The sequence below is a fragment of the Manacus candei genome, unplaced genomic scaffold (assembly GCF_025592945.1).
Source record: "Manacus candei isolate 608988 ecotype Guabito, Panama unplaced genomic scaffold, ASM2559294v1 h1tg000023l, whole genome shotgun sequence".
Lineage (NCBI taxonomy): Eukaryota > Metazoa > Chordata > Aves > Passeriformes > Pipridae > Manacus > Manacus candei.
In genome coordinates this window covers 12,837,256-12,865,244 of record NW_026138071.1, presented here as the reverse complement: position 1 = coordinate 12,865,244, position 27,989 = coordinate 12,837,256, and the positions used below count along the sequence as shown (strand labels likewise).

Sequence of the window (27,989 nt, the reverse complement as noted above, 5' to 3'; positions counted from 1 at the left end):
AACGGAGAAACTGTGGCCCAAAGAGAGCACCACAACCCAATGAGGAGATTCTGAAGCATTATGTATCCTTGAAGATACATAATCTTTTTTCACATTGCTTTTTTTCCAAGTACTGTTGTACTGTCTAATAATGTCTAAGCTCATAACAGCTCCTCTTTGTAAGGTGCAAAATGAACAGAAACCCAGCATATGAAACAAAAGTAAATTTCCCTTCCTGAATCTTGTAGATAAGTTGGACTGTCTTCTTTTCATGCAAGAAAACTAGAAACATGTACAGAAAAAATGTTCACAGGGAAGTTTAATTGCCTGCTCCTTACAATTTTTCTTCAAACAGAGGGTTACCTCCAGTCAATGCCTGCAAAGATTGACCTCTGTTTACTCACAGTACTAAGGAAGACCACTACCAAAAAGCCATACAAACCTTAATTTGGATCTTTCTGAAATACAACCAACTGCATAATATAACAAGCAACAGCTACTACCAGCATGCTATATATACACAACAATACCCTTTCAAGTTTTACACAGTCTGAAGCTGTGGCAGCAGGCCAGCACATTATCTTCTAATCCATTTCAATCCCAGGTTGCTAAATATTATAAATATTCATATATGCCATAGAAAACTACTAAGAGCTTTAGTCACATACTTTTTGCATAATCTGTATGTTCCAAAAATGAAAGAATGTTTGCCCTTTTTTTGGCATATGGATCAGAGGGTGAATTCCCTTTTGTTCATCTCCACAGAACCTGAAAACGAATATGCACAGATTCTCTAATCCTCATTTCACACCTGAAGGGTGAAGAGGCTTGACAAAAAGAAGCATCAGTGGTCAGCACCATGGCACTGTCTTGTGCCACCATGACAGGTCAGCACTTCCAGAGAGCTTCTTCCTGACTTTTGCTCCCTCTACAGGTTCCATTTCTGAGACATGCTGGGTAGTGTGACATGAAGATGGTGCCACTGAAAGCGATCTTTGTTCTGACTGTCTGATGATTTGAGAAATGTCACTGATAAAGTTCCCAAATAACTGCATCTTTCCTCTGTCTATGAATACGAAATTCTGTACTGGCAGCCAGAGTGCAGAATTATGCTGCTGAGGTTTGAAAAATGCAGAAATCAGTAAGTGGGCAAGAGTATGAAATATTGCCTGTCCCTACAGAGAATCATGCTCAGTACTTTCCTCTCTTTCCTCTCTCTTCTTTCCCTGGCAAGACATAATTCCAGGAAAGGGCTTTTAAATTTTTTTCTAAATATATAGCTATAAAAGCAGTGTCACTTAAACATTATATATTGCCATGTACTGCACTGCAGGTTGTAGGTTGCCCTGTATCTGCTAAATCATATAGAGTTTATAGGAACTATTACTACTGACAGCTTTGGGTGCTTGCCTTCACCTGAAAAGTCGGTCATTACAGATCGCAAACTAACTGTGTTTGCTGCCTACTGACACCTTTTTATCTTTCACATATTTGCAGCTCTCAAAATATCCCCCACCTGCCAAACTAAAACTACAGCATTTAAAAAACTTTACAAGTTTTGTTTCTCTGTGGCAAATATGTCTTCGGCTATTACGTAGCTGAGTCCTCCATAGCAACACTTACAGCTAACATCTACTATCAACTCACTAGTGGAGAAGAGATGAGGTAGTTTAGTGTCATGGAGTATATGCCAAAGTAGAAGGGACATCTGCGCAACACCACGTGGAAACAGCTCATAACCAGGCTCCATCAGCTTCTTGAAGGAAGATAAGTAAAAGACCTTCAATACTTCTCTAAAACCATGTCTCGTTTGGTATTGAAGACAAAGCCTTTTACTAAAGACTTACACTACTAAGACTAGTAATTTAGATATTCTGTCTACTTACTGACAAAAGTATAAATAACATTTTCCCAGATGGATTTTAAGGCCAAATGCTTGTTTGCTCCACATGCACCCCCCTCCCCCTTGCTTCATGCAGTAAATGGCATAGTAAAGAGCACAAGTACAGTGCAAATACAGAGAGTAGGAGCATACCTATTTCTGACACATTCAATACTGTTTGCCCACATCTTGTACAAACCAAATGGGTCCATTTACAAACGTCCCTCTTTACATGTAGCCGTGGCTCTGCCACACATGGTTATTCTCTTCCCTGGCTAGCTGTCCCTGTCCTCCCACTCCTCACAGCCTCCTCCAAATAAGGCATCCAGGGGGGATCAGGAGATGGGGAAGAAGGAGCAGGCAGTCACAAAGGCAGTCACAAAAGCTCAGCGACGCTCTGCAGAGTGATGTCCCTTTACTACTGCCAATACCACAGCTCGGTCACTACACCCCTGAAAAGATGAATTTATAGGAAAGTGTAGCAGGAAAAAATCGACTCAGACTCTTTCCTTTTTAGCTTGAGTTGCTAAAAATGACTAGGCTAACGTGGTTTCACACCATCTCTCTGTTTTTCCCTTCCTCTCTAGATAATTTTTGTCAATTTGAAAAAAGAACCCAGAGTTTTCAAACACAAGACAGCTCCTACCAATTTTCTGTGAAAATAGATGGCTGTGGACAAGAGAAAGATTGTGTAAGTGCCCTCCTGTCTCCTTCAGGAAAAAGGCTGTAGTGCAAGTTCCTATGTTATGACAAAAGCCTATTCACACAGAATTCCCCAGCCATGAAGAAACGACACATGCCCCAGCCACGAGGAAAGCTCTGAGCAGAGCTCAGGCAGCCATGAAACACAAATGTTTAGGAAACCAGGCCTCGCTGTTTCTGGCACTCAGAGAGCTCCTGGCTCAGACACTGCTTCACAGTTCCTGCATGTTTTAAGACGCATCGTTTAATATAAATAATAACAGAAACATCACAAAACAGAAAAGATTTAAAGGAAGCTGTTTCAGCTGAAGAGATGCCACTAGATCAAACTTCTACTTTTGGCTGCCAGTTACAGGAATAAAGTTGTCAGCAGCACATCAGCTGTCGGGATCAGAGCTCTGTGGTGAGAATGCAGACATGATGCCAGAGGCTGTTCTCAGTTCCATCACTGTGCTTACATGAGACTTGGAGGGACCCACCTCCTTTGGTGGCAAATGGCACCAACAGTGGCAACTACCCAGATATTTTTATTCATAAACTTCAGCAAACATCAAAGTTAGGATGGATCAAGGGAAACAATTTTCCAAAGAACAAAGATGTTTTAGAAAGATCCATAAGGGTAGCTCCCAGCAATATTCAGAGGAATCTCCATCTGGTTTTAAGAGAACATCATGCAGCAGAACAAACAGACAGTAACAACAAATGGCAGGACATGATTCCTGTGAGGAAATCTGGTTTCTGCTTCTCTCCTGAAAATGGCAGAGTAACATCACAGATTTACCTTGGGTTTATCCTTATGTAAAAGAGAGCAAAATATATCTGAGAGTTATCTGGCTGAGTGGTCTTGTCTTCACTAGTTAATATCTGGCAATTATGTGTGGATATGACAGTTGTAAGCTCAACACAAGTAGGCGGCAGCGACTGAGGTTTAACAGTAGGCTTTTCTTCTTTGCTTGACCTGATGTCACATGCAAAAAGCTAAAACCTGCCAGGTCCATGTTAGGATTTGAATGAATTATGTGGGTGGAATTTGAATACAGGTTGCTTTGAACAGCTATGGGTTGAGAGAGCCAGTAAAACCACCATAGAAGCATGCAGAATAGCTAGTGAAGAACAATAAAAATACAAAAGATATACTTGTAGTAAGGCCAAGAGAAAAAGCAGAGTGAGCTTTTAGGTAGAGCACCAACTGAAGAAAGGTTTAAAATACTAAAAGAGGATGTTTCCCTTTCCGTTGAGTGGAGGAACGTGAGACATAATATTGATTCTTTAAAAAATATATAGCATAAAAAAAATTAATTGATATGCACTTCCCCCTCCTAAAGAAAATGATCAAAACCCCAATTACTGGTACTACCTTCTTGCAGTGTAAAATATTATTTAAGACTTTTGGGTACTACTAATAAACTGCTGTTCTGGAGATAACATCCTGCTGAAGAGAAGGCAATGGGCAGACTAGGGTGAAAAGGTCAGATCTGCAGCAGCCTAAATCAGTCTAGGCTGCTATAAAATTCACTCCTGGCCTTGGGAGTGCCAAAGTGTGGTATACGGTGGTGCAGAACTATTTCTAAATGACAAGTCTGGGTTGAAGTTCTGTCTATGGAAGTGCTTACAGAACTCCTGCCTCCTGTAATGGCTTTTACACATAATCAGCTACAAAGAAGAGCCTGAGGGACAGAGCTCTGAGGCCAGTGGATGTACCGGCTCTTCTGGCTCAGGAGGTGTAAATAGGCCAAGGGAGGTGGAGATGTTGGAGGCAGCCACAGAACCATGGCTATAGCAATGCAGCTGCCATCCCTTCTGGTTTGGAGGTGCTCCAACCAAGTCTGAGATCCCTTTGTGTTCCCCAAAGTACTTACTATCTACATTAATATATATATATTTATCTACCTAATTCTTTTCTGCAGGTAGAAGGCTCAAGGCCTTTGGAAGGAGATGGCAACACAGTCTGCATATGCAAAGTGAGGTCAGGCCCTTACTCAGGCATTAGCGCTGCCATTTACCCACAAAAAAGTCTCATCTTAGTAGAGGGGTATTTTCACCCTAGGACAGAGGCTGTCCTGGAGCTACAGATTAAAATCTAAGAGAATTCACTCAGAGTGATGACCACTTTTCTCTGAAGTTTTTCCAAGAGCTGAAAGTCCTCCTTTTTCCCCCTCTGCAGTTATCAGTACTCAGAGGGTCAGACAAACTCCTCCACGATGCAGTGGAAATAACCATAGAGTGGTTCTGGTTACTGCAGTACTAAGAACAAGCAAATATGCCAGAGGAGATATGCTCTAGCATGGCTGCTGAATGGCTGAGACGAAACAGCCTCAAGTTGCACCAGGGGAGGTTTAGATTGGATGTGAGGAATAATTTCATCACTGTAAGGGTGGTCAGGCATTGGAATAGGCATAGGAAGTGGTGAAATCACCATCTCTAGAAGTGTTCAAAGAGTGTGTGGATGTGGCACTTGGGGATATGGTTTACTAGTGAACACAGTGGTGCTGGGTTAATGATTGGACTTGATCTTGCAGGTCTTTTCCAACATTAGTGATTCTGTGATTCTACAATTTACTGCCAGAACAGTAAGTCAGGTTTTGTTTCCCTATGCAGATGCTCATAGCTGGGTTGGCTATCGTAGTTCTCAGATGCAGGTGTCATTAAGGAGGAACATGGCCTTGGCAACCACTGCTGAGAAACTTGAGTTTCAGCTGAGATTTCTGTGGTGGCAAGTTGCCTGCTTGCAGTTTTTGACAACACTGTTTGAAATGATGACAGCTTACGTGTAGGATTTAAAATAAATCAAATTTGAGCATAATCTAACCTTTTATCATTGATTCTCCTTTCCAATATGAAAGCAATCAAGTCACAGATGTCTCCTTTCACTTGTTAAAGGAAAGAAGAAAATGAGATGTTGTGCACATTCTATTTAATGCTTCCTTCATTCTCTGAGGAGCAATGCAGAACTATCCCAACCTGAGGCAGTTCAGTTTTGTTTGAAGGAATAGCAGTTAAAATCACAGGTTGGTCCCAAACTGGCTGTTAAAAAGTGTCTGACAGCTTTGCTTCCTGTCACTGCTGCTATCTCCCCTAGGAAACACTTTGGCTGTGCATGGCTCAGTTCCTTCTCCACCTCTGTGAGGTTTTCCAAAACCCAGAGGTCCCAGGCGCTTTGCACAACACAGACTATTTTTGCCAGCTCTTGCTCCTGCCTTCACTTTCTCCAGCCCTGGAAGTCATTGTTGAGAAGTTCATGGTTGAAGAGGTGAATAGGGAGGTCTTTTAAAGTTTTCTTTCAAATATGTTATACATACCATTTTTTCAAAATTTACTAGATTGTCAGTGAATGTCTTGTTTCCCTCATGAGTAAACGTCATGTCTGTATAGAAATAAAAGACACATAAAAGCCCATTACTGAATTGTGGCCATACAAACCAGCAGAACATTTTATCTATCCCTTACAAAAATCACAGCAGCTGTAAAAGTAAAACATTTAGGTTTTAATTTGCAGCATTTCTAAGACTAATAAAATCAAGGCATGATATTCAGATGTATGAAAGCAGTTTTTCTTGTCTCTGTGTCATGCTTTTTATAATGGAAAAAGATCATACCTCACACTGAGATTGATTTTTGCTTTTTCTTGCTGCTACTCTTATCCTTCAAATATTTGACAAATAGCTTTCAAGTTAATAATTCTGGTAACTTCCAAGCTTACCTTTTATAAGTAGTGGCATGAAAGGAATTATTGGAGGGTCCAATTTAGCTACAGTTAGTCTGTAGGCCCTGTGGTTTCTCGATGGATCCTTATGGAAAAAAGAGAAATCAAATAATTACTAATATGTATTATTATACGTATTGAGACACTGTATGCATTCATTTAGGTGTCATGGCACTTATTAAAATAATTATTTTTTCCTGTGCCTTTAAAAGTGTATCTGCAAATTCAGACATCTTTCATCCTTCTCCCAGACTGCTTACATGATGAGAATGCAGTCACTAAACACAAACATTTTTTCATGCCAAATAGCGAGGTAAGATATGATTACAAAAACATCCTTCATAAAAGAAACCAAACATTTTTCTTCCCTCCTTGCAGCTGCAGATCCAGTTTTGCATATGTAACACTAAAATGTATTGCCTGGAAAAATCCAGGTTGAAAAATAGAAATTCCCATATGTACTATCAGAAAACATGTGATAAAGCTTTCCTGAGTTCCCAGATTAACTTTGAGTGGCACATAAGTTCTCTTAGAGTAGGTTCCTAAGAGTATAATTTATTAGTCATACATACTTGTTTTAGCAGCTCTAAAAAGGGATCATAAACTTCTTAAAGTCAAACAAGGACACATAAAATGTTCTGAATCAAGGAATTCAAATCAGTTACTCAGAAGCTGAATTATCTCAGATTGTGCATAGGATAAGGGATCTATTGCTATTCACCATTAAGCTTTCAAACTCTGCATAGATCTTCTTGAACTTGCTTGGAAGTTTCTGTTAATAAAAACAAAAATAGCAAACCTTAATTAAATCTGATTAGTGTGGTAATTTTACTGTAAATGCTAGTTCCTTCTACAGCGCCCTAAGTCAGGAAAGTGCACTTTTTTGCCAGATATTTCTAACAATGTGCTAATCTAAAATACAACATGTTTCCTAGCAACCAGATTATAAATAGAGATGGGACCAGCCATGAAACCTGGATCCTGATTTAAACTCTGACTTGAATTTACTCCTTTGGGATGTTTAGATTCAGATTTTTGTTTGGCTCACATCACAATCACTGAATTCAGAATGTAAGTGGAAGTTCAAGTGAATGGTTTCAGGACGTTCCTGATTATAGCCTATCTGAAAGCACAGTTTACACATAGCTTGTGTAGGGGCAGCTCAGCTTAATTATACCTATGATGAATTGCCCTTGCAAACATTCATATCCATGCCTGGGCATTTCCAGAAGGTTTTTCTGATCATGATGATGTATCTCCAACTATTGCTTAAAATCTTGACATGCCCAGCAGCAAAGGGCCTCTACCACTCTCTGGGGTATAAATTAATGAATATTTTTTCAGTCCACAATACCTACACAAATAAAACATGGCCAGTTGATGATGCAATGATTGAGATGAAATGGGCTTTACTAAATAGTTTTTCCCCCCTGCATGCATGTTATGTCATACAGATTAAATAACTTCACTATAAAGACTAAAAGATATGTTATAAATTAGTTTCAGACATCACGGTAATTTTTTAGGTACACTCAGAATACGTCAACTTTCTAGTTTTAACAAGAAATTTCTCTGCATTTGCTAAATTAATTAGACTACCACTGGAAGTGGATAACATTAAAAATTAATAGAGACTTTTTAGTGCAGAAATTATTTTTTGCAATACTTTCTACATTTGGAGTGTGTACCCTAGCAAGCTATTTACGCTGTGCCACAGCAAGGGCCTAATTTTTAATGATGTGTGTCAACAACTGTGTGCCTAGTTTGCATATGCATGCAGATTAGGTATTTGTGAAATAAGTGGTATAATTGGACATTTGCACCTGCAAATATCTAATTTGTGCATGCAACTAATGCAAATGCATGATAATATAGCAAAAATCAGGTCTCAATGTGTTTGTTTTTAAGTCTATTCTGTATATTTTTCTGGCTAAAAATCAAATTGCAGAAATTCTCTTGATAAACTGACTGCTCTACAGAAGTGAAGTGTGATAACATTTCCCTGATCTCAAGTTAATACCCCACACTTACAAGTGATCTGTGCTCCCCTCAGCTCAGACCCAGTGCCCATTTCAGATTGCTGTATGTAGTATATATATTCAATTCCTTCTTGTCTCTTCATGCTACTGTACTGTTTCAGCTCTCCCAAATCCTCTCAGTGGCCACAAATGAAGGGTCATTATTTTAAGAAACTGAAAATCTTTGCCTATAGCACCAATTGTATATGCCCCTTGCAACGTGTACTTTTGAAATTAGGGCTGGTGACCTCTCGGACGTGTTAGTCTGATCTCCTGTTTCAGAGCACATTTGTAAAGGTGTTCAAATTTTGGTCTCAGTTCCATCAATAACATAGTCATGCTAATTATTTTGAATTTCTAATGAACAGAATACATGCACATTCAAATCTGCACTGCTTTTGACAACCAGTATGTTCTCAGGGGTTACATGTGTTTACTACCTCACCCTGCTGGACACTGCACCCCCTTTATATACTGATATACAAAAGAGCAAAGCCACAGAAAAAGGTGGAAGCTCTGAGAATGAAGAGCACCTCTGACAGTAAGCAGGGAAATGCATGTTAGAGAGAAAAGCAGAACTGGTTAAGACAGTTAAATGTGGGTTAAACCCACACTTTAACAGAGCAACAGAGTCCCTATGGAGATCAGAAAATAATATGTATAAACAGAGGATGAATTTTAGAGAATTATCCATGGAGTGATCTCACTGAACCACCAGTAAAGGCACACAGAGGATGAGCTGATCTCAGAGGTTAGCTGGCTAACTTGCTTATCCTGTTGGACAGTTTAGCTCATCAATTGAAGCCACTGTTGTCACTCTTGTTAACTGCTTGTGACTGTTCAGCACATCTTATGGGTACGGTGTACTGCCTTACTACTAAAAATTGCCAGCCTTAACTAAAGACTTACGGTCAGGAGCTGAATTAGTAGATCTAATTTTATCAATAATAAAGACCCAATTCACAGTTTTCCTAACTAAAAGCATAAATTCCTGTCAAGTTTCTTGGAACTGGATTTTAGCTAAGACTTACCTCCCATGTTAATGAGAGACGGCTCACAGCAACATTACTTAGTCCCATAATAATAGCAAAAAAGGAATTCAGATTTTTGTATTCTTTACAGCTGAAATACAAAGGGCAAGGTTTTAAGTTGTATACATCAGTCAGAACAGTACATATGACAATCTCAAGAGAACTGCGGCCAGGCATCTAGCTTACATGTGACTTAATTTGGGCAGCTCTGGCTAGCATGTCTGCAGACACCTCTTCTCCAATGTGCTAGTACTTCACCACACTCTGGAGGCTCGTTTCCCTTCCCTCCTAAAATGACCTTCTACTTTCACTTCATTGGGTGCCAGATTCTGGAAGGACTCCTAGTTTTTTAAGCAATTCCCCACCCAGAAACACAGTACTGAAACAGGGCTCAGTTCAGTCCCAAGGGATACCAGAAACAGCGGAAGCAAGTAGTTTACAACCTCATTTGCTGCAGAATTTCCTGACAGGTTCTGAACAGCTACTGAAGACTGGAAGTTCTCCCTAGATGATCTTCATTGCAGTTTTCAGGGTTACTGAGTCTTTTTAAAGGGAGAAGACCAGTTGTCTAGAGATGTCCCATGCCAGTGACCTGTCCTGCAGTACAGAGTTTCTATTACTTACAGATTCTCAATTCTTTAGTATGTTTTAGGCAAAAAACTGCCATTTGTTACCAGCATCATTAAAGAGATCCTGGGCACTAGGAGCTCTGGGTCACACTTCACCTCTGATGCAAAGAAGGACTTTTGCTACCAGTCAGGAAAAACTGGAACATGTAACAGTATTATGGAAGATCCAATAAGCCACATGCAGGAGTAGGCACAGGAACAGTTGACACAGCTGCTCAGCTGGAACTGCATCAGGTGGCTCACTGACCCAATGGGAAGGGAAGAGAGAGAGAGAGAACAAAAGCCTATACTTCATAAATCTGCGTCTCACTAGATTCTCACAAATAATTCGCTATTTTTCTCAACTGATTTGCCAACATCCAATTTCAGCACCTCAGTTTCTGCTGCTTCTGATGTGAGCGGTGTTCCTTAGGCATTGGTATTGGGACTGTTGGGGTTTAACATCTTTGTCAGTGACATGGACAGTGCGACTGAGGGCACCCTCAGCAAGGTTCCTGATGACACCAAGCTCTGTGGTGTGGTCAGTATGGTGGAGGGAGGTTTGAGAGGTGGAACTGTGTTTGAGCATCATGAAGTTCAACAAGGTCAAGTGCAAGGTCCTGCACCTGGGTCAGGGCAATCCCAAGCATAAATAACAGGCTGGGCAGAGAATGGATTGAGAACATCCCTGGGGAGAAGGGTTTGGGGTTTTTGGTTGACAAGAACCTCTATCTGACTTTGCAGTATGTGCTTGTACCCCAAAAGCCAACTGTGTCCTGGGCTGCATCAAAAGCAGTGTGGCCAGCAGGCTGAGGGAGGTGAATCTCCACCTCTACTCCACTCTTGTGAAACCCCACCTGGAGTGCTGTGACCAGTTCTGGGGCCTCCAACATAAGAAGTACATGGATCTGCTGGAGTGAGTACAAAGGAGGGCCCTGAAAATCATGAGAGGGCCAGAGCACCTCTGCTATGAAGAAAGGCTGAAAGAGCTGGGGTTGTTCAGCTTGGAGAAGAGAAGGCTCCAGGGAGACCTTAGAGCACCTGCCAGTATACCTAAAGGGGGCCTGAAATAAAGCTGGAGAGCGTCTTTGGACAAAGGCATGTAGTGACAGAACAAGGGCTAATGGCTTTAAACTGAAAGATGGCAGGTTTAGATTAGGAAAAAATTCTTTACTATGACATGGTGAGATGCTGGAACAGGTTGCCCAGAGAAGTTCTGGATGCCCCATTCCTGGAATTGCTCAAGGCCAGGCTGGATGAGGCTTTGAGCAACCTGGTCTAGTGGTAGGTGTCCCTGCCCTTGGCAGGGGTGTTGGAACTAGATGATCTTTAAGGTCGCTTCCAACCCAAACTATTCTGTGATTCTATGATTTACCAAGAAAACTTTAATAAGATTCTAACTATGATTCTCAGACAGATTTTTTCATTCATCCTGAAGCTCTTAGCTCCTCTGAGGTATCCTTAGCTTCAGATGAAATTAATACAATCATCATCACATCCTACTGTCCAACTCCATAACTGCCACATCATGCTAATCTCTATCATCCATCATCCACATCATTCTCTACTTTCTGTCCCTCCATTTCACCAGACTTGATGTATTGAGTGGGTGAGTCCTTTAGATCTGGGCCTTACTTGTGTCTGCACTGTGTGAACACTGAGCATGTGAATAAATGACCTCTCCCATCTGATGGTCTGTCTGTTGGGAGACTACTGCCCCCTCAGATCTTCTGGCAGAGCTTCTCATACAATTCTCCCACGTCAGATTAGGGACAGTGAGCAAGGTTAGCAAGGACAAATCAAAACGCTAAAGCTACACCAACTTGTTCTGACTCCAGCAGGTCAGGGAGTGCCTCATTAGTGGATCTGAGGGGAAATAAAGATGAAATGCAGCCAGGATAGGCTATCAGTGATAGCCTCTTCCCTAGGCACAACTAAACCCATAAAGGGATATCTGTGCACAGTCCACGACAGGATTAGGAGTAAATTGTGGCACAGTAAAAATAATTAGTACCACACAGCACTAGTGCTCAAACAATGCAGGCAGCTGCAACTGTATCTGCAATATTTAATTTGAATCTCTCTTCATTTTAAAAAGGAAATGTTTTGCCAAATACCTCGTTAAGCAATGCAATTTGACAAAGTCCCAGTTAAAATCCATCTAGATGTATGACATTCTACACTAGAACTTCTGCAAATTCTACAAGCTCTACACTAAATAGTTCAGTTTCAGACAGAGGAGCCCTGTAAGGTAGTAGAAACAGTGCTGCATGGCTCCACTGCATATATACTGCATGTAAAATGTCAGAAAGTGGATCTTCTAAAGCACCACAATGTGCTCAGAACAGAGATCGCTCTGTTTCCAAAATGGATTGTACTGGAAAAATCTTCCTGTTGTTATGAATAGTGAACACACACACATACATACTCTCTTGTCTCCAATACAAAAACACATGTGTGGTTAGAATCTCTCGGTACTTACACGAGCATATTCATCTTGGCATTTTCTCTATAAACACACACACACTTCAAAAATTTCTTATAGGCTCATTGGGCTTATAACATATGCATGTGTACAGGAAGAATGATTTTCAAAAACTGAATGAAAGTGTCTGAGTACAGTGACACACAAAAAGGCTTCTAAATAGCCTGCGCATATATCTGCAAGAGGAAATATACACAAACTGGGTTTGTGGATATCCATAAGAGTATGTGCAAGCACATCCCAGAAGGCCTTTCTAATGCAATTAATATAGGAAGAACTCACTGTTGGAAATATAGTTCACTTTTCCCTTTTGTTTGAAAGTTTAATCCTACAATAGCTGGAGAAAAGAGATGAACCTGGTAACCTCTGCATCCTTTTCCAGCAGATGCAAAAGCGACTCTGGCTCCTGGAACTGAAAGCACATTTGCACAGCACTTGGAGCCAGCACTTGGCCTTGCCTGCACAGGCTGGGAGCACACATCACAGGGTGAGTGGGGTGGCAGACACAAAATGACGTGCCTCCTGCGATGGCATCTGAGCCCCAAGCCACAGAACTGAAACAGGGTTCTCAGTAGCAGTTATCTTTGAAAATTGGTACATGTGAGGCATCTTGTTACCACTAGCTATGCCTAAGATTAATAGTGCAGCGCTGAGCTGTTCTCCCCAGACACTTTTCTAATGAGTCTAGTACTTCTAGGTAGGGTAAAGTTCTCATTAGGTCTCAAGGATCTTCACAGGCAAAACTTCCTCAAAGATACTGCTTCAAGGCCTGGGCTTTTTCCCCCCTCTAACTTCGGTGCACTTTGTGTTTGTTTTAGTGCATGCTGTAGCACCCGTTACCATGGCAGCACTGCACAGAGGGCAGCAGCCTGGCAAAACTTCCCAGAGCCTTTCCAGCGGCTGCAATTAAACCTGCCCTCTTGGTTTGTACAGAGGAAAATCTTGTGCTTCAGATTTCTCTGCTTTTAGGAGACAAAGAGGACTCAGCAGAGCAGACTGCTTTTAGCTATTTATTTTTAGCATTGTAGTGATACCAGAAACATGGAAGTAAACAGGAGGTTGTCAGGCTGTTGTAAATAGCACAGGATTAAACCCATGACTCTGAAAAACCCATGGGCTAGGGCCGTTTATTAAGGAGGTATTTAACTGTAATTTTTAGGATACTTTGATTTCAAGCGTTCATGGAAATTACTACTGTATCTTAATGACCACATTTCAACATTTTCCCCACTTCATGCCTGAGTTTAGGAAAGACCCCGATGCATCTGTGTGTGGGTGCCACTGCCCTCTCCTGGGCGCAGTTTGCCAGGCCAGCGGCTGCCTTCCCACTCCTGCACTGTGCAGTGAGATAATGGAATATGTGATATATGTATTTTTAGAAACTAAAGAGGTAAATTCTGTTCTCTGTTCTAATTATAAACTTGATCCTGCATGCCCACCACTAGATTTTGAAAGTCTTCAGCTTTGACCAATTGTAATCCAACATGAGGGCCCAAAGGAGCTCCCAGAAGGAAGCTAGTACTTGCAGAGCAGGGCATCCCAGAGGAAGGAGCCACCCAGTTTCAGTGTGAACACAGACTTCAGCTATGTGCAATTACTAACTGGGAGGAGGGTGGCACCACAGCTGTAATAGTAATCTCTTCCTTTACACAAGTCCATTTAATGATGCAAAAAAGTTAAAACTTATGGTTTAACTGCAAGTAACAACATGCCTGTTGGGTAAAACTGCCTAAAGGCTTCTAGTCACAATGCCCAAAGCCATAGACAAACACCGCACACCTCAGCAAACTGTTCAGACAGCAATGAACACAATAAAAACACCACAAACTGGAAAGATAGGGAAACACTGATAAAAATTAGTAGCTATGCAGGGCATGGACATGCCCTGCTCCCTCTGAAGTCAGTCACTGTCTTTAAGGAGTCAAGGCTGAGATGTCTGGCATGAAGGCTCCAAGTAGCTTTGAATAGGAATAAAAGAAGACAGCAAGAATGGCCTGCTATCTAACCTAAGACCCAGCAGTAAGTAAAAAATTAGGACATTTATATTCCTGCATTTTAAAACAAAAGTATTTGAAAAAAAATCACAGAGGAACCTCTAGAAATCATCTAGTCCAACTCCTCTACCAAGGCAGGGTCACCTAGAGCAGATTACTTAGGAATGCGTCCAGGTGGGTTTTGAATGTGTCCAGAGAGGGAGACTCCACATTGTTCTTGGGCAGCCTATTCCAGTGCTCTGCCACCCTCAATGTAAATAATTCTTCCTCCTGTTGAGGTGGAACTTCTTGTGTTTTAGTTTATGGATATTGCTTCTTGTCCTGTCATTGAGCACCACTGAAAAGAGTCTGGCACCATCCTCTTGGTACCTGCCTTTGACATATTTGAATGTATTGATGAGATTCCCTCTCAGTCTTCTGTTTTCCAGACTAAACAGGCCCAGCTCTTGCAGTCTCTCTTTATAACAGAGATGATCCACATCCCTAATTATCTTTGTGACCTCTGCTGGACCCTTTCCAGGAGCTCCTTGTCTTTCTTGTACTGAGGAGCCCAGAATTGGACACAGTACTCCAGATGTGGCCTCACTAGGGTTGAGTAGAGAGGGAGGATCACCTCCTTCCTGTGACCTGCTGGCCACTCTCTTCCTTATGCACCCCAGGATACCACTGGCCCTCCTGGCTGCAAGGGCACACTGCTGGTTCATGGTCAACTTGTCACCCACCAATACTCCCAGGTCCTTGTCCACAAAGCTGAATGAACTCTAGTAGGTCAGCCCCCCAGCCTGTGCTGGTACTTGGGGTTATTCCTCCCCAGGAGTAGGACCCTGAGGAGTTGCCTTTGTTGGATCTCATTAGGTTTCTCTCTGCCCCACTCTCCAGCTTATCAAAAGCCCCACTGAATGGCAGCACAGCCTTCAGGTGTATCAGACACTCCCCCCAGTTTTGTATTGTGAGCGAACTTGCTGCGAATCCCAAGCAGACTGAAAGTAACACGAGCATCATCATCTCTTTGCTCTCTCCTCTTGCCTTCCCCCACCCGGGGCAATTCTGAGAATGGTTTTCCTGAGCAGCACCAGAAGTAATTCTGTTTTCAGGAAAATTAAGGCTCGATTTTGTTAATACTTACTAATTTCCATATTAATAATTGCTAATGTATGTAAGGGTAAATGAAGGATTCGTCATGACAAACTGAAATATATTTACTCAGAAATTTGATGTGAAAACATGGCCCTAAGAAATCACAGATCAAGGAGTAATGGAGAACAGCACAGGAAAGAATATATATTAACAAGGTTCTATACAGCCCTGTAAGAAAATGGACAGAATTAGGAAATAGAAAATCTTTTAACCTCTACTGTGTGTGGCTGTCTGAAAATAGAAAATAAAAACATACTGACCATACTGAAACTCACTTCCAGCTCACATATGACTGTATACTTACTGGGCTGCTATCTTAATATACTTCTTTAACAGCTGAACACGCTTGCTGAGTTGAGAGCAAAGACAAATCTCGGTGACCACCCAGAACTGAATTTCATTAAATCTTCTTAAAAACAAGTCCAGATTTGCTGTGGTCTTTTTAAAATTGTGCCTTCCAAAAGTGTGATAGATCAATTCCAGCTAGAAAAGAGAAAACAGTTTGGAATTTTTTTTCTAATCTTTTGAACAGAGGAAAGAGGCTAAGAATGACCAGATGAGTATCTAGCCTGAAACTTGCTCTGCAGTTTACATTTATTGCTGCAGAGATGACAAGGATTCAGGTTACAAATCCAGTAGACAATAGCTGAGGCATAGTAAAAGCATAACTACAGATGCTTTATACCTTAAAACATACAAAAGTAATTCAATGAGCAGCACATGTCCAGAACTTTATTTTTGTATTTTGCTTATAGAATTAAGAATGTCTTATACTTTTGAAACCTGTAGGTGGCTTTATTGTAGGATTTTTGAAAATCAAGCTTTGAAAAAGTTTTGGAAATAATGCAAAAACCTATAATGTACAACTAAACATCTTCTAGAAGATTCTAACCTGCTGAATAGATAGGTCCTCATACCTCATGCACACAGTTGAAGAGTTCCCAGTCATAAATTGTCATCTGATGTGCTAAGTCTTTGGAACTCATCAGTTCAAATGTTCCTACTGTACCAGTAGATGGTCCTTCTTGTTCTGGTAATGGTGCCTACAAACAGAAAAATGGTATAAAAATATTTTAGAAATGCTTAAGTGCATGATTGGTGCCATCCTTTCACTATGTTTCTAACTCTTTTTTTTTTCAGTGTCCTCGCTTTTCTAAGCATGTTTCTAATAGTAAAACTGAAATTTGCTTTTAACCACAGGTAGGTATTAGGAAATGAAAAGCCCTGTGTAAAATCAGTATTCAATACGTACAGGATAGTCAGGAAAATTCCGAAAGCCCTTCAGGGGCACCATAAGAAACATAAACCAGGCTGTTCTCAGTGTGTTATTTTTAACATCGTTCTAAAAATTGAATCTAGAAATAAATGCTTCAATACACGTGCTAACTAAAGCATGTGTGTTTGTTTAGGATCTTTCCACAAAACTTTTGTTATGTTTCCTTATCATGTATGCAAATAACTAGGCCACAAAGCACAAGGAAAATAATTTTACATATTCCTGATTCTAATGATGGGAATTATTACATCTTCCATTCTTCAAAAATCTGCAATGCTTGCAAGGTGATCTGATCATTTATAAAATAACCTCATACTTTCTCTTTGACAGTATAGGGAGGTACCATTTGTGACTGTAAAAATCCTGGCTACACCAATTAAAATGGTATGCACACAGTCTTATGAGAAAGAATCAAGTACAAAACATTTTTGAAAGACACTTCCATAGCAGCTAATAACTGAGATGTGACCTATAGTTTTGCATACAAGTAAATCTTAGATTAAACAGAGATTTAAAACGTGGCTTGAGGTCAAGTCAGATTTGAAACAGTCTGTTGTACATATTAGGTTCAAAGTGTTTGAACCAGCGCTGCTAAAATACTAACAAATACTAACAATCCTAACAAATTCGAACGTGTAACATCAGTTCAGCTGCCTGTGAACTCGCAGGTCAGCTGTTCTGTTCCCAGGAGAGGGCAGCAGAGTTCACTGACAAGTTTCCCAGTTTCTCATCGCCTCTTTGTTAAACAGATAATGATGGAGCACGGAATTGTCAACAGACTCCTTTCTGAGTACAAACTCAGTGGAGTCAGCAACATTAACAGACCATATTTACACACTGCAATATAAAAAATGAGCTTACTAAATGAATTCTCTTTTACATAAGATTAATATATTAGCAATAGAAAAAGGACTGACTGGATTAATACATCAAATCACTTTCTCAGTAACACACAGTATGTAGGAGCTTTATTCCTGTATGTATTCTTGCTTTGTTCTCTAGGGAAAACTTTTCTTTCAAATATCAGCATAATACAAACTAATTAAAAACTACTAAACCAAATAAAAGCATTATTACCTTAAAAGCTTCATCCACAATTTTTTAAAAAAGTGTATATAAGAAAAGTATCCTCTAATAAAAAAAAACAGGACAGCCATCAATCTTATAAAAGTCTGCAGATTGCTCTGAATTGGGATTTGCACAAACACAAAATTTCTTTAGTTTATGACAATGTATGAAATAAAAGCAGAGCAGTTTTGTGTAGAAAATCCTAATTTGTGGAAATCTGTGGAAAGAGAATTGCCCAGAGATTGAAAGAGGGTTTTTTTCCCCCTATTTGGAGACAAACACAACATAGCTGTTACCATAACAAACACGTATTTTCCAGGACTAGGAAAGAAGCACTTAGATGCAAACTCACAGCATATCTGAAAATTCATCTAACCCAGAACAATTTTCACACGAGAATTGCCAAATGTAACGTGAATAAATGTTCATGCACAGGCAGCAGCCAGAAATTGGAATGTGAAAGGATTAAACTGGGAGACAGATAAGGTTGTAACATTTTTCTATTTGTTTATACCTCTTTGAAAAAATGCAGCTGACAAGGGGATGTATTCTGCTATGCAGTGCTGAGAACCATTTTTAAGGTGCTGAATGTACCTCTCTAATTCCTACTGGTCAGTCTAGTTGATGAAAACAAGCACGTTGCAGGCCTGTACGGAGCTTCCTGCAGCATTTTGAGGACTTCATCCATGGTAAATGGCACAGGGAAAAGGCACAGAAAGACATGACAATTTGCTGCCAGAGCTATGTGTACACAGACAATGCAGAGCCATATGTAAGTGCCCAGTGCAGCTGTACTGATGCAACACCCCTGCTTTACAGAGCATGCCCCATGAGGGTGTCTACTTGGCAGGATTAATTAACCTTAAGGGAACACCAGAATTAAATAAACTGAACAAGAGGTATCTCTGCATGGAACTACATATGCTGGATGTGCATTCCTTGGTTACTAAATTGAAAGCAGCAGCAAAGCATAGATTTTACCATATCTATAAAAGAAATCAGGCATACATACTAAGTGGCTTGTTAAAAGCATACAGGAGGCTGAAACAAGGCTAGGAGTAATAGAGTTCATGCTGACATGACTTGGCAATGACATTTGTTTTTAATGAAATAAAAGGAACAAAAAGTACAGTCAAATCAAACTCTATAAAAGCAGACCCCATGCAGACTGTTAGAATGGCTGTATAAACCGTAAGTACTTATGAGCAATTCTACCTAAGAAAAAACAGACTTTCTACCGGGAATATTTTCTGTGAACCTACTTAGAATCAAAATCTGAGATTTTAACACAGTATTTTGTGGGGATGAGAAATAAAAGATTTTAAGGAATTTACTGTTGGAATCAAATCTCCATAATGCTTTAACTGGTAACACTTATCTTTGAGAATATATCCCTATGGCTTTGAGGAGATAATTCTGTAATGAGGAATTGCTGCATGTCTCAGTGACAATATTCTACTCTTCCTAAATGCTCAGTCTGACCGATTGAGAGTACTGGGATCAAGTGCTGTTATGTGGATCAGATGGATGGATTTCCGGTCTATTTTAGGAAATTGTAATATTAGCTTGTTTTAATTTCAGAGCTCATCCCATAGCACTGTGACAAGTCCTTTGTTGTGAAGGTTTCCACTCGTTATTACCTAAAGCACTGATAATCCAAAAAAGGCCAAGTGTCCAAATGAACTGCAGCACTGACCTTCCTGAGAACTGCATACATACATACCAGTGAATCGAACTGATCCCGGGGGCAAGCGAACAGCCGTCCATTAACACTGAGAGTGGTAAACACTGAAACATCATGAGGTTTGAGCACAACCTTTTCTGTAAAAATTAAACAAATAATTATTTATTATTATTATTATATATATGTAGAATTTACAGCAGGACTGTTCCAACAACGGCACAGATCACCCTCCTGGGAACAAATTTTTCTCAGTAACCCAATGTCCAGGATACAAGATAGATGACAACAAGGTCCTCTTTATTGAAGAAATGTGATGATAAACTCAGCCCAAACCAGTCTCCTAGAAAACTAGAATCCCAGTCCCAAACTGTACAGACAGCTCAAGAAGCCTATGATGCCATCTCTAGAAACTGCCTACAAAAATTAAGCCATAATTAGGGACTCCATTCATTCTTTGCTGAACTGTAAGCATTTGGAGAGCTGTTCTTAATAGAAATTGCTTTGGAAGATAGTAAATGCATAAGGAGGTGATAAAATGCATTACAGCAGTTCTAAAAGAGCATCACATCACAGGTAAAGAAAAGACAATGAAGTAACTTACAAAATAGTTTCTTTCAGCATGTGATGGCTGTCAGCAAATCTGACAATAAAAAATTGCTGCAACTGCAAAAAGAAAAGCTGCCTGGTGTTAGTTCTCAGGAAGTGAGCTGTTTTTGGCAGGCACCACTGTTTGCAAAAATGCCTTCCAACACAGCTCTCATTACCTCTGTGTGTCTCCACACAGTCATACTCAACCAAAGCACTTGAACATCACCAATGCTCCAGAAGAATTCATCTTGCAGCTACTCTTAACATTTTCACAGCCTATTAGTGGGGTCTGACTCCTGACCCTCAGCGAACATGAGGTCGGTGAGTTTGGTACTAAGCTGCTCTGTAATGCCTTGCATGGGCAGAGCAGCCAGAATGGTAATGACCACTACCAGAACGTCTGCACTGCAGTGTTTTCTGAGGTTGTTGATTCCTAAGTCTAGCCTGGGATTATCCATACTTACCTCCTATTCCTGTTGTTTAAAAACTCTTACAAGTCTAACAGTGAAGGAAAACTGGGGTAGCTCTGCTCTGTAGCATGTTTACACAAGCTTCTCCATTTTCCTGTCTCCCATGTGAGCTCCAGCCTGTGCCTCCAGTAGAGGAAGGACTTGCCTCTAAGATAGAACTTGTGTACTAGCTGAACATGCACATGGGTATAAAAGCCTTGACAGAATTAGTCTTTCAATCCCTCCAAATATTCAGCTTCACCGTAACTGAGAAGTGTTTAAGATGATGCAAATACAGTACCTCCTCCTGAACTCATCTTCACTATGATGAGGCCTTCTCCAGAACCCAGCTTGTCTGCTACTGCGCTGATCACTTCCTTCACAGAGGAAGACACTGGCACCCGGATAGTGGTATAGGTTTGGTCTATGCAGTACACCTTAAACAGAACTAAAGAAAAGAAGACTGCATGGAGTATTCCACGTGTAAAAACCACAGATTTACTGTACCAAATTACTTTCACTTCAGTAACCACTCCTCACAAACGAAACAAAGCATCAATAAATCACTACAGTTTTGATAGCTCCCCATTTCACAGATGTTCTACAATTTCTAATATAGAAATCTCTGATTTCTCAGAACTTGTAATAAACCATGTTTTAATAAACTAGTGTTTCACTACTGAAGTGCTGGAGGGAAGGGATGCCATCCAGAAAGGACCTTGACAGGCTTGAGAGGTGGGTCTGTGCAAACCTCATGAAGCCTAACAAGTGCGAGGTCCTGCACCTGGGTCGGGGCAATCCCAAGCACAAACATAGGCAGGAAAAGAACGGATTGAGAACAGCCCTGAGGAGAAGGGCTTGGGGGTGCTGGTTCACAAGAAGCTCTACAAGATCTGGCAACGTGCACTGACAGCCCAGAAAGCCAACTGTGTCCTGGGTTGCATAAAAAGCAGAGTGGCCAGCAGGCTGAGGAAGGTGATTCCCCCTGCTTGTGAGACCCTTCCTGGAGTTCTGCATCCAGCCCTGGGGTCCCCAGCATAAGAAGGATGTGGACCTGCTGGAGTGAGTCCAGAAGAGGCCACAAAGATGACAAGAGGGCTGGAGCACCTCCCCTATGAAGAGAAGCTGAGAGAATGTATGATTCATTATTTATGGATGTTACGTTATTTACGGATACTAATTTAATCAGACACTTTGTTATGATCCAGACATTATGTTATTTTAAATCAACACTTCTTTTCAAGAGTCAGTAAAACTGGCTGCAAACTCTCTTACTTACAGGAAAATAATTTTCATATTTACAAAACAGATTTGAAAATAGTCTTGGTTACAAACAGAACTTGAATCAAACTGTGTTGCAACCTGTTTTTTGCAAGCAAGTATGTAATTGCTGAATCAAGAATATGGTAGACGATGAAGAATAATACCACAGAGTAATAAGTATACACTTGTGTGTACAGATCAAATTGGCTCACAGAGTAATACATAAACCCAGGCCTCTGGCTGCCTAGAAATCAGTATGATAGTACATTAGCCTGCAAAAAGTAAGGCAGCCCAAAGTGACATCAATTTAAGACAGAAGAAGCAAAATACTCCTTCAGCTTAGCTGTCAAGCCAAGTCAAGCAGCCTTGAGGGTTACATATCCATGGATTTTCAGTGTTCAGTGCGTTGCCTGCCCTGCGAATGAGAAAGGTGCAGCCATGAAAGGAGCGGTTACTGCCTGTCTGGACAGATACAAGAAGTAGTATTTCCCTGGTAGCAGGAACTGTTTTCCTCTTTGTAGGCCTAGAAGAAACACTGATATGGACAAGAGAGGCTGCATGCCTGACAGGATGTCTGTTGTTCATATGTAGTTAGTTCCAGCTTTTGACACGGCTCTTCCATCGATCTGGTTTATGCCCAGCTTTCTAAGCTACGTGACCTTGCATTTTGTTGCCTTGTTTTTATTGTTGTTCATTAGGAAGAGCTATCCTTTAATATCAAATACCTTGAAACAGAAGCTGGTTTAGGTGAAGATGCACCAAAGCAACCACTGAAAGTACCTTTTCAATAATCTGAAAATTATATTCTTATACGCTGCTGTAAATTTTACCTTAATCTCTTCAGACAATCAAACATTAGCAATAGGACAAATCAGTAGATTTTGTTTTCTAGGCTGTGTGCCTAGATTCTATGATTGTATGATCTGTGTCATGATTATCTGCTCCAGTCCTATCTTGCAAAGCAACAGCTGTACATGTTAGCTCAAGCTATGGTGGGGAGACAGAGGCTCAAACATGACCTTCAGCACCACTATTTATTGCATTGCCATTACCTGCAGTAAACTGTCTGTACTGGTTCTTACCTGTTTTGTTCGTTCCTTATTTTAAAGGTTTTTACATCTTCCTCTGAGGAAGCACAGTGTTTGATAGCACAAGTAACTAAGGGAAAAGACCAGGAGCACCTCAAATCAACAATGGAGAATACTGGGCTAGCAAAAGTAAAAAGGGTTTGCTTCAGGCCAGGCTTCAAAACTGTAGGTAGGTACTTTTATTTATTTTTAGACCACATTTTTGAGAGAGACAAAGTTACACAAATCTCAGTGGCTCAAGAAAACTTTGCAGAGAAGGAACTCACCTTCGTCGCTGCCCCTGATAGGCTGGCGCTTCTGTGCCCTGTCATCACTTGTGTTGAACAGCTGCAGAAGAACTTTGTGCTGAAAATGAATCATCGAGATTCACATCAGTGCAAAAAGAAACATGATGTGCTATACATGAATTACAATAGAGTTCCTATCAATGGCAGGAAAAAAGAGTAGCAATGCAAAATTTGACAATGTTAAAAGCTATTTCCTCAATGTGTTTTTTTAATATATCCATAATTACTAAAGAGAAGATGCTTATGAATTTGCTGTGCTTAAGACTGTACTTTAGAAGTGAACAAATAAATTATCTTACCTTCTTTTGTGGTGCTTTAGGTTCTTCAGAACTATAAAAAGGTAAAGCATAGAATATATCATTAAATATTACCTGTAAGACTATGTGTACAAAATCACCCACAGAACATGGTCCACTTGTCAAACTAAAATATCAACATATTCATATTTATATATGAAAAGACTAGATGATATCATAGTTAATCTATGACCAAGGAAGAAAAAATATTATACAAAGTTCATGTAAGCATGAAATAAACTTCTGTCTACCTCTCCATGAGAATCTGCTGTTTGCAAGACTGATGTGGAAGAGAGAGGGCCACAGACATTAATCCAAACAAGCCTGCATGCAAACATTCAGTCTTGTATGACTGAGAGCCATTCATACAATGGCTTTTTAATAGACATAACCAATAAATTTTGTTAAATTTTGTTCATCAGTTTACTGTGAAAAAGGGCAGGGAGGGGGAAAGAAGCAAAAACTGTGCTTACACTTGCTTTACAATTTTCTCTAGCTCTGGAAGTTGCTCCTTTAGTGCTGCAATCATTCTAGTATCATCTGATACAGATACATAAAATTCCTGTAAATGATACAGAATAGTCTTTAAATAACTATAGGGGTAAATGAGCAGTACTCAGGAGAGAGGATTATGAGATGACATCTGATATCTTAATGATTATAAAGAATGATAATCTGCATAGAGGAACACATGCTGGGCCCAACCCTCTATTACTTCTACTTGTTTATCTCCAGCTGATTTAAAGCAAGAGTTAGATATGCAGAAGGGAAGCCTGATGAGGCTCCTTAGCACACTCTGTAACCACTGACTGCTTGTGCAAAAACTGCATTTTCAGACTGTCAAGGATAAAGGCTATAAAATTCACAAATAATCTGCCACAATAGGGTTTTTTATTCACTGCTGTTGTAGTCTTTAGTGGTCATTTGCTGCTGAGTCATTGACTCTCAGCTACTCTAGTCTGCTGCAATATCACCCTCTCTTAAACCCTACTCAAAACTCTTCCTGATACATCTACATAAAAAGGAGGATCCCAAAGAAGGATCCACACGCTTGCAACTAGTGCTTGTTCTTTAACTTTTAACTTCTGGCCTAATGAAAGACTATGTTGTCTCCAAAGCTTGAAAAGCTTTCCCATATGGGCTCGTGGGACGCCTGCCATTCTTAAGGCCCCTCCCTATTCCCCTCTGCTAATTCTTATCTTAGATTCAGTTTTAGGCTCTTTGGGGCAAGAACTTTCATTCAGCCACTACCATATGGGATTGTGTGCCATAACTCGATATATAATAATAATGGTAATCATGATGACTTAATGTGACTTTGGCAGTACATCTTGTCTTAGAAATCCAAGGATATGGCACCTACCACAAAGAACTTACAAGGGTCTGAAGACAAAGATCTTAAATTCCAATAGCTGTAGTACAGTTTTCTTTCAAATGGAAAGGATTTTTGGTTTTGTAGAGTGACAACCCTGCAGCTCCTTCCTGGCACACCTCAGGCAGGCATAAACAGCCCTCCAGTCCAACCTGTAGCGCTCCGTAACTATTCACAAGTAAATACTAAAAAAAGCAAATTCATCTACTGCTATAAAGCAATCTACCCCAGTAGGGCTTTCAAAGGGGTCTGCAACAGTATTTTCAGAGGTCCAGAGGCTTGAACAATGGTTCAAGCATGTTGTGTTCCATTTACTGTCGGCAGCCAAAACCGAGAAAACAGAGTTATCAGTTTGCACTTTGAAATGACCTATTTCTCTTCACTTTGTGACAGAATTCTGCAGACTGGGAACAGGCTTTCAGCTTATCTTGCTTGGCAGGTACTTTTCAGTACAGTGATACGACTATTCCTTTATACCTCCAAAAAGGCCATTGCTGCTTCATCTTCTTGTAGTAAATCTCCATATAAAGCAGCCCACTGCAGAACCAGCCGAATGACTCGCCTTTTATTGTTGAGGGCATAATCCATTTTCTCCTGCTCTGTACCCTGAGAAGGCTGGGCATGATAGGTGCCATGGTGTCAAGGAAAATATTTAGTGATTGAAAATATCAAAACCAGTATGAATTCACAAACAACTGACTTCCAACAAATCACTTTCAGGGTGTTCCAACATAACTTTCCAATATATACTTTTAAAAATATATATATATATATACATATATATATATATACATATATACACACTGATTCGCAAATCTTTCACGTTCATACTAAAAATTAAAAAGACAGTGAATTCTCTAAAGAGCACAGGAATGATCACAGTCCCACCACAGAGGTGGTTGCTGTAGGGGAGCAGAACAGAAATGACACTTGGAACCACAGAGAAGAGGATTAACCACGGAGACTGAAGAAGGATATATCTCCTTGTTCCTCTTTGCAAACAGTTGAAGAAAAAGAAAAATGTCACTTGGTGTTTATTAACAATTTCAGTTTTTCATTTTTGACGAAGACTACTGTAATGAACTACCAGTGTTATTTCTTTTATTTTTACAAGTTATTGTAACTCAAGGTGAACCTCAGTCCCATTATGGAAGAGGGACCTGGAAGTTTACAAGCAAAACTGACTATAGAGACAGAAGGTAAAATAATAAATTCTGTAGTAGCCTCATTGTTATGAGGAAATTAGATGTTTCTACTACATCAAATAAAGCGTATTTAGGACACAATATTTTGGGAAAGTTATTTTGTGATGAACAATAAGAAAAAAGGGGAAACATTTCATTGACCTTTTTAATGATAAAGTATCAACATTACAAAAATAGGCAAATAGGTAAAAGGCCAAAAGTAACATTTATTGAAAGAAGAAACCAAGAAAAAATAAAGGCACAATGGGCAATAAACTGAGATAATTTGAGCCTTTAACCTCTGTGAAAATGAAGAATCCCTAGCAGAAACAGGATATGACAATTTGTGTCTACTTCTCACTGATCAGAGGATAACAATATATATTTAAACTGTTTCCCAATAAACTGATAGCTGAATGTGAAGTAAGCACAGAATGAGTGCAACTGCATCTTCAACTTGGCTTCCCAGATATCAGAATTCTGATTCTGGATTCTTATGAATAATACTATTCCTGATTACACAGAAACACATAAAATACTGACACTCATTCACAGCAAAGTCCAGCATCCTTTCAAGGTGCACCTTCAGTTGTTCTAACAAAATATTTTGAAATATTAATTAGAAAATAAAAATATTAACAAAGAATCCAAATTATATAAGATATTTATTTTAACCTTTTCATTTAGAAGCATTTATCTAACAAATACTACTAATAAAATATAATGGGCAAAAGTATGTATTAACTCACACTTTCCAAATGATCCTGCTGCCCAAAACCCCTGGAAGGATTTGACATGCTACCAGAGTTACTGGGGCACTCATTTGACTGACAAACTTTCAGAAATCTGCATTTTACTTTCATTTGAAAAGGTTTAAAATGACTAGAGAACTGAACATATCAGTACAATTATGGCAGTAAGTCAAAAGGTCCTAAGAAGTAAATAATATGTTGTAAGTTATGTGCTCTAATGCCCTGGGGAGCAAGTTTAATATTCTACTGAGTCATTTTTCTCATGCCATATTTACCTTTCAAATGCTATAATTATTTAATGTATTTTTACTTTCTTATTAACTGACTCACCACAGGCACTGGTATTTTTCTGTATTTTTACTGCTCATTTATATTGATTTTTATTAACATTATCATGGGGAAAGTCAATGAAGGGTTGTCACATTTTTATGGGACCTACAGGATGCAGCTTCACTGCAGACTGCAATCAGAAATAAACTATCATGTATACTTGCAACAAGTGTCAGATAATTGCAAAATATTTATCAACACCAACATGTTTAGAGTTCAATATATATATATTTCTAATTATCTCCAACATATGCTAAGAAATGGAAGCAACTCTGAAGTCTGTTCTCCCCTTTGTAGGAAAACAACTATATCAGGGGCTGCGCAAGATCAGCAGTAGAATGCAAACTATTTTGCTGGCATGATGGTAAAGGAGGTTCACAAAACACTCATATAGAAGCATGCTAAAGAACTATCATCTACAGAGAGCAAAAGAGGAGTTTATATTTCGTAAGTATTTAGATAGTGGTCCTTTAAAGATGCACACCTGCACACATGCTCACAAACTTGCACTAACCCAAGTTCACTTCCGTAGGTGCTGCTCTATTTCAAGTTTTCTTTTGGGCTTTGTCCTGCCTCCCTCTGACAAGCTGTAGCTCTGAGAACTTGTCCATTTCCCTCTCTGTAAAGAAGAGAGGGAAACAGGGGCCTTGGTCCAACACACAGGACTGATCCAGGAGGGGGGAGCATACCCTTTGTTTCCCTATAAAAAAGAAGTACGTGATTTTTTAATATTGCAGGACCCATGTACTTTAATGACTGAAAAAGACCAGTGTGCCAAAGGACAGCAATAATGTTACTGAGACAAAATGGTGC

At 39.9% G+C, this 27,989-nt stretch overlaps 1 protein-coding gene and 1 long non-coding RNA gene across 8 annotated transcripts in view; one reads left to right on the top strand and one right to left on the bottom strand.

Annotated features, from left to right (window-relative positions):
• Window positions 1–27,989, bottom strand: part of RAPGEF4 (Rap guanine nucleotide exchange factor 4) — a 152,174-nt gene that overhangs the window by 5,550 nt on the left and 118,635 nt on the right. For 4 of the 7 annotated variants that reach the window (XM_051787373.1, XM_051787375.1, XM_051787378.1 and 1 more), the window contains 12 exons: window positions 25,388–25,538; window positions 24,012–24,100; window positions 23,542–23,572; window positions 23,222–23,300; window positions 20,906–21,052; window positions 19,607–19,704; window positions 16,457–16,582; window positions 15,844–16,022; window positions 9,316–9,406; window positions 6,988–7,038; window positions 6,264–6,351; window positions 5,863–5,927 (listed from right to left, as the gene is read on the bottom strand). In XM_051787373.1, coding sequence (XP_051643333.1) covers window positions 5,863–5,927; window positions 6,264–6,351; window positions 6,988–7,038; window positions 9,316–9,406; window positions 15,844–16,022; window positions 16,457–16,582; window positions 19,607–19,704; window positions 20,906–21,052; window positions 23,222–23,300; window positions 23,542–23,572; window positions 24,012–24,100; window positions 25,388–25,538 — 1,195 coding nt within the window. The other 3 variants (XM_051787374.1, XM_051787376.1, XR_007904528.1) reach the window with 3 other exon arrangements.
• On the top strand, window positions 9,921–23,181 carry LOC127471080 (uncharacterized). Its single transcript, XR_007904548.1, has 3 exons — window positions 9,921–11,207; window positions 12,791–12,895; window positions 22,977–23,181. It is a non-coding gene; the product is annotated as an uncharacterized LOC127471080 (long non-coding RNA).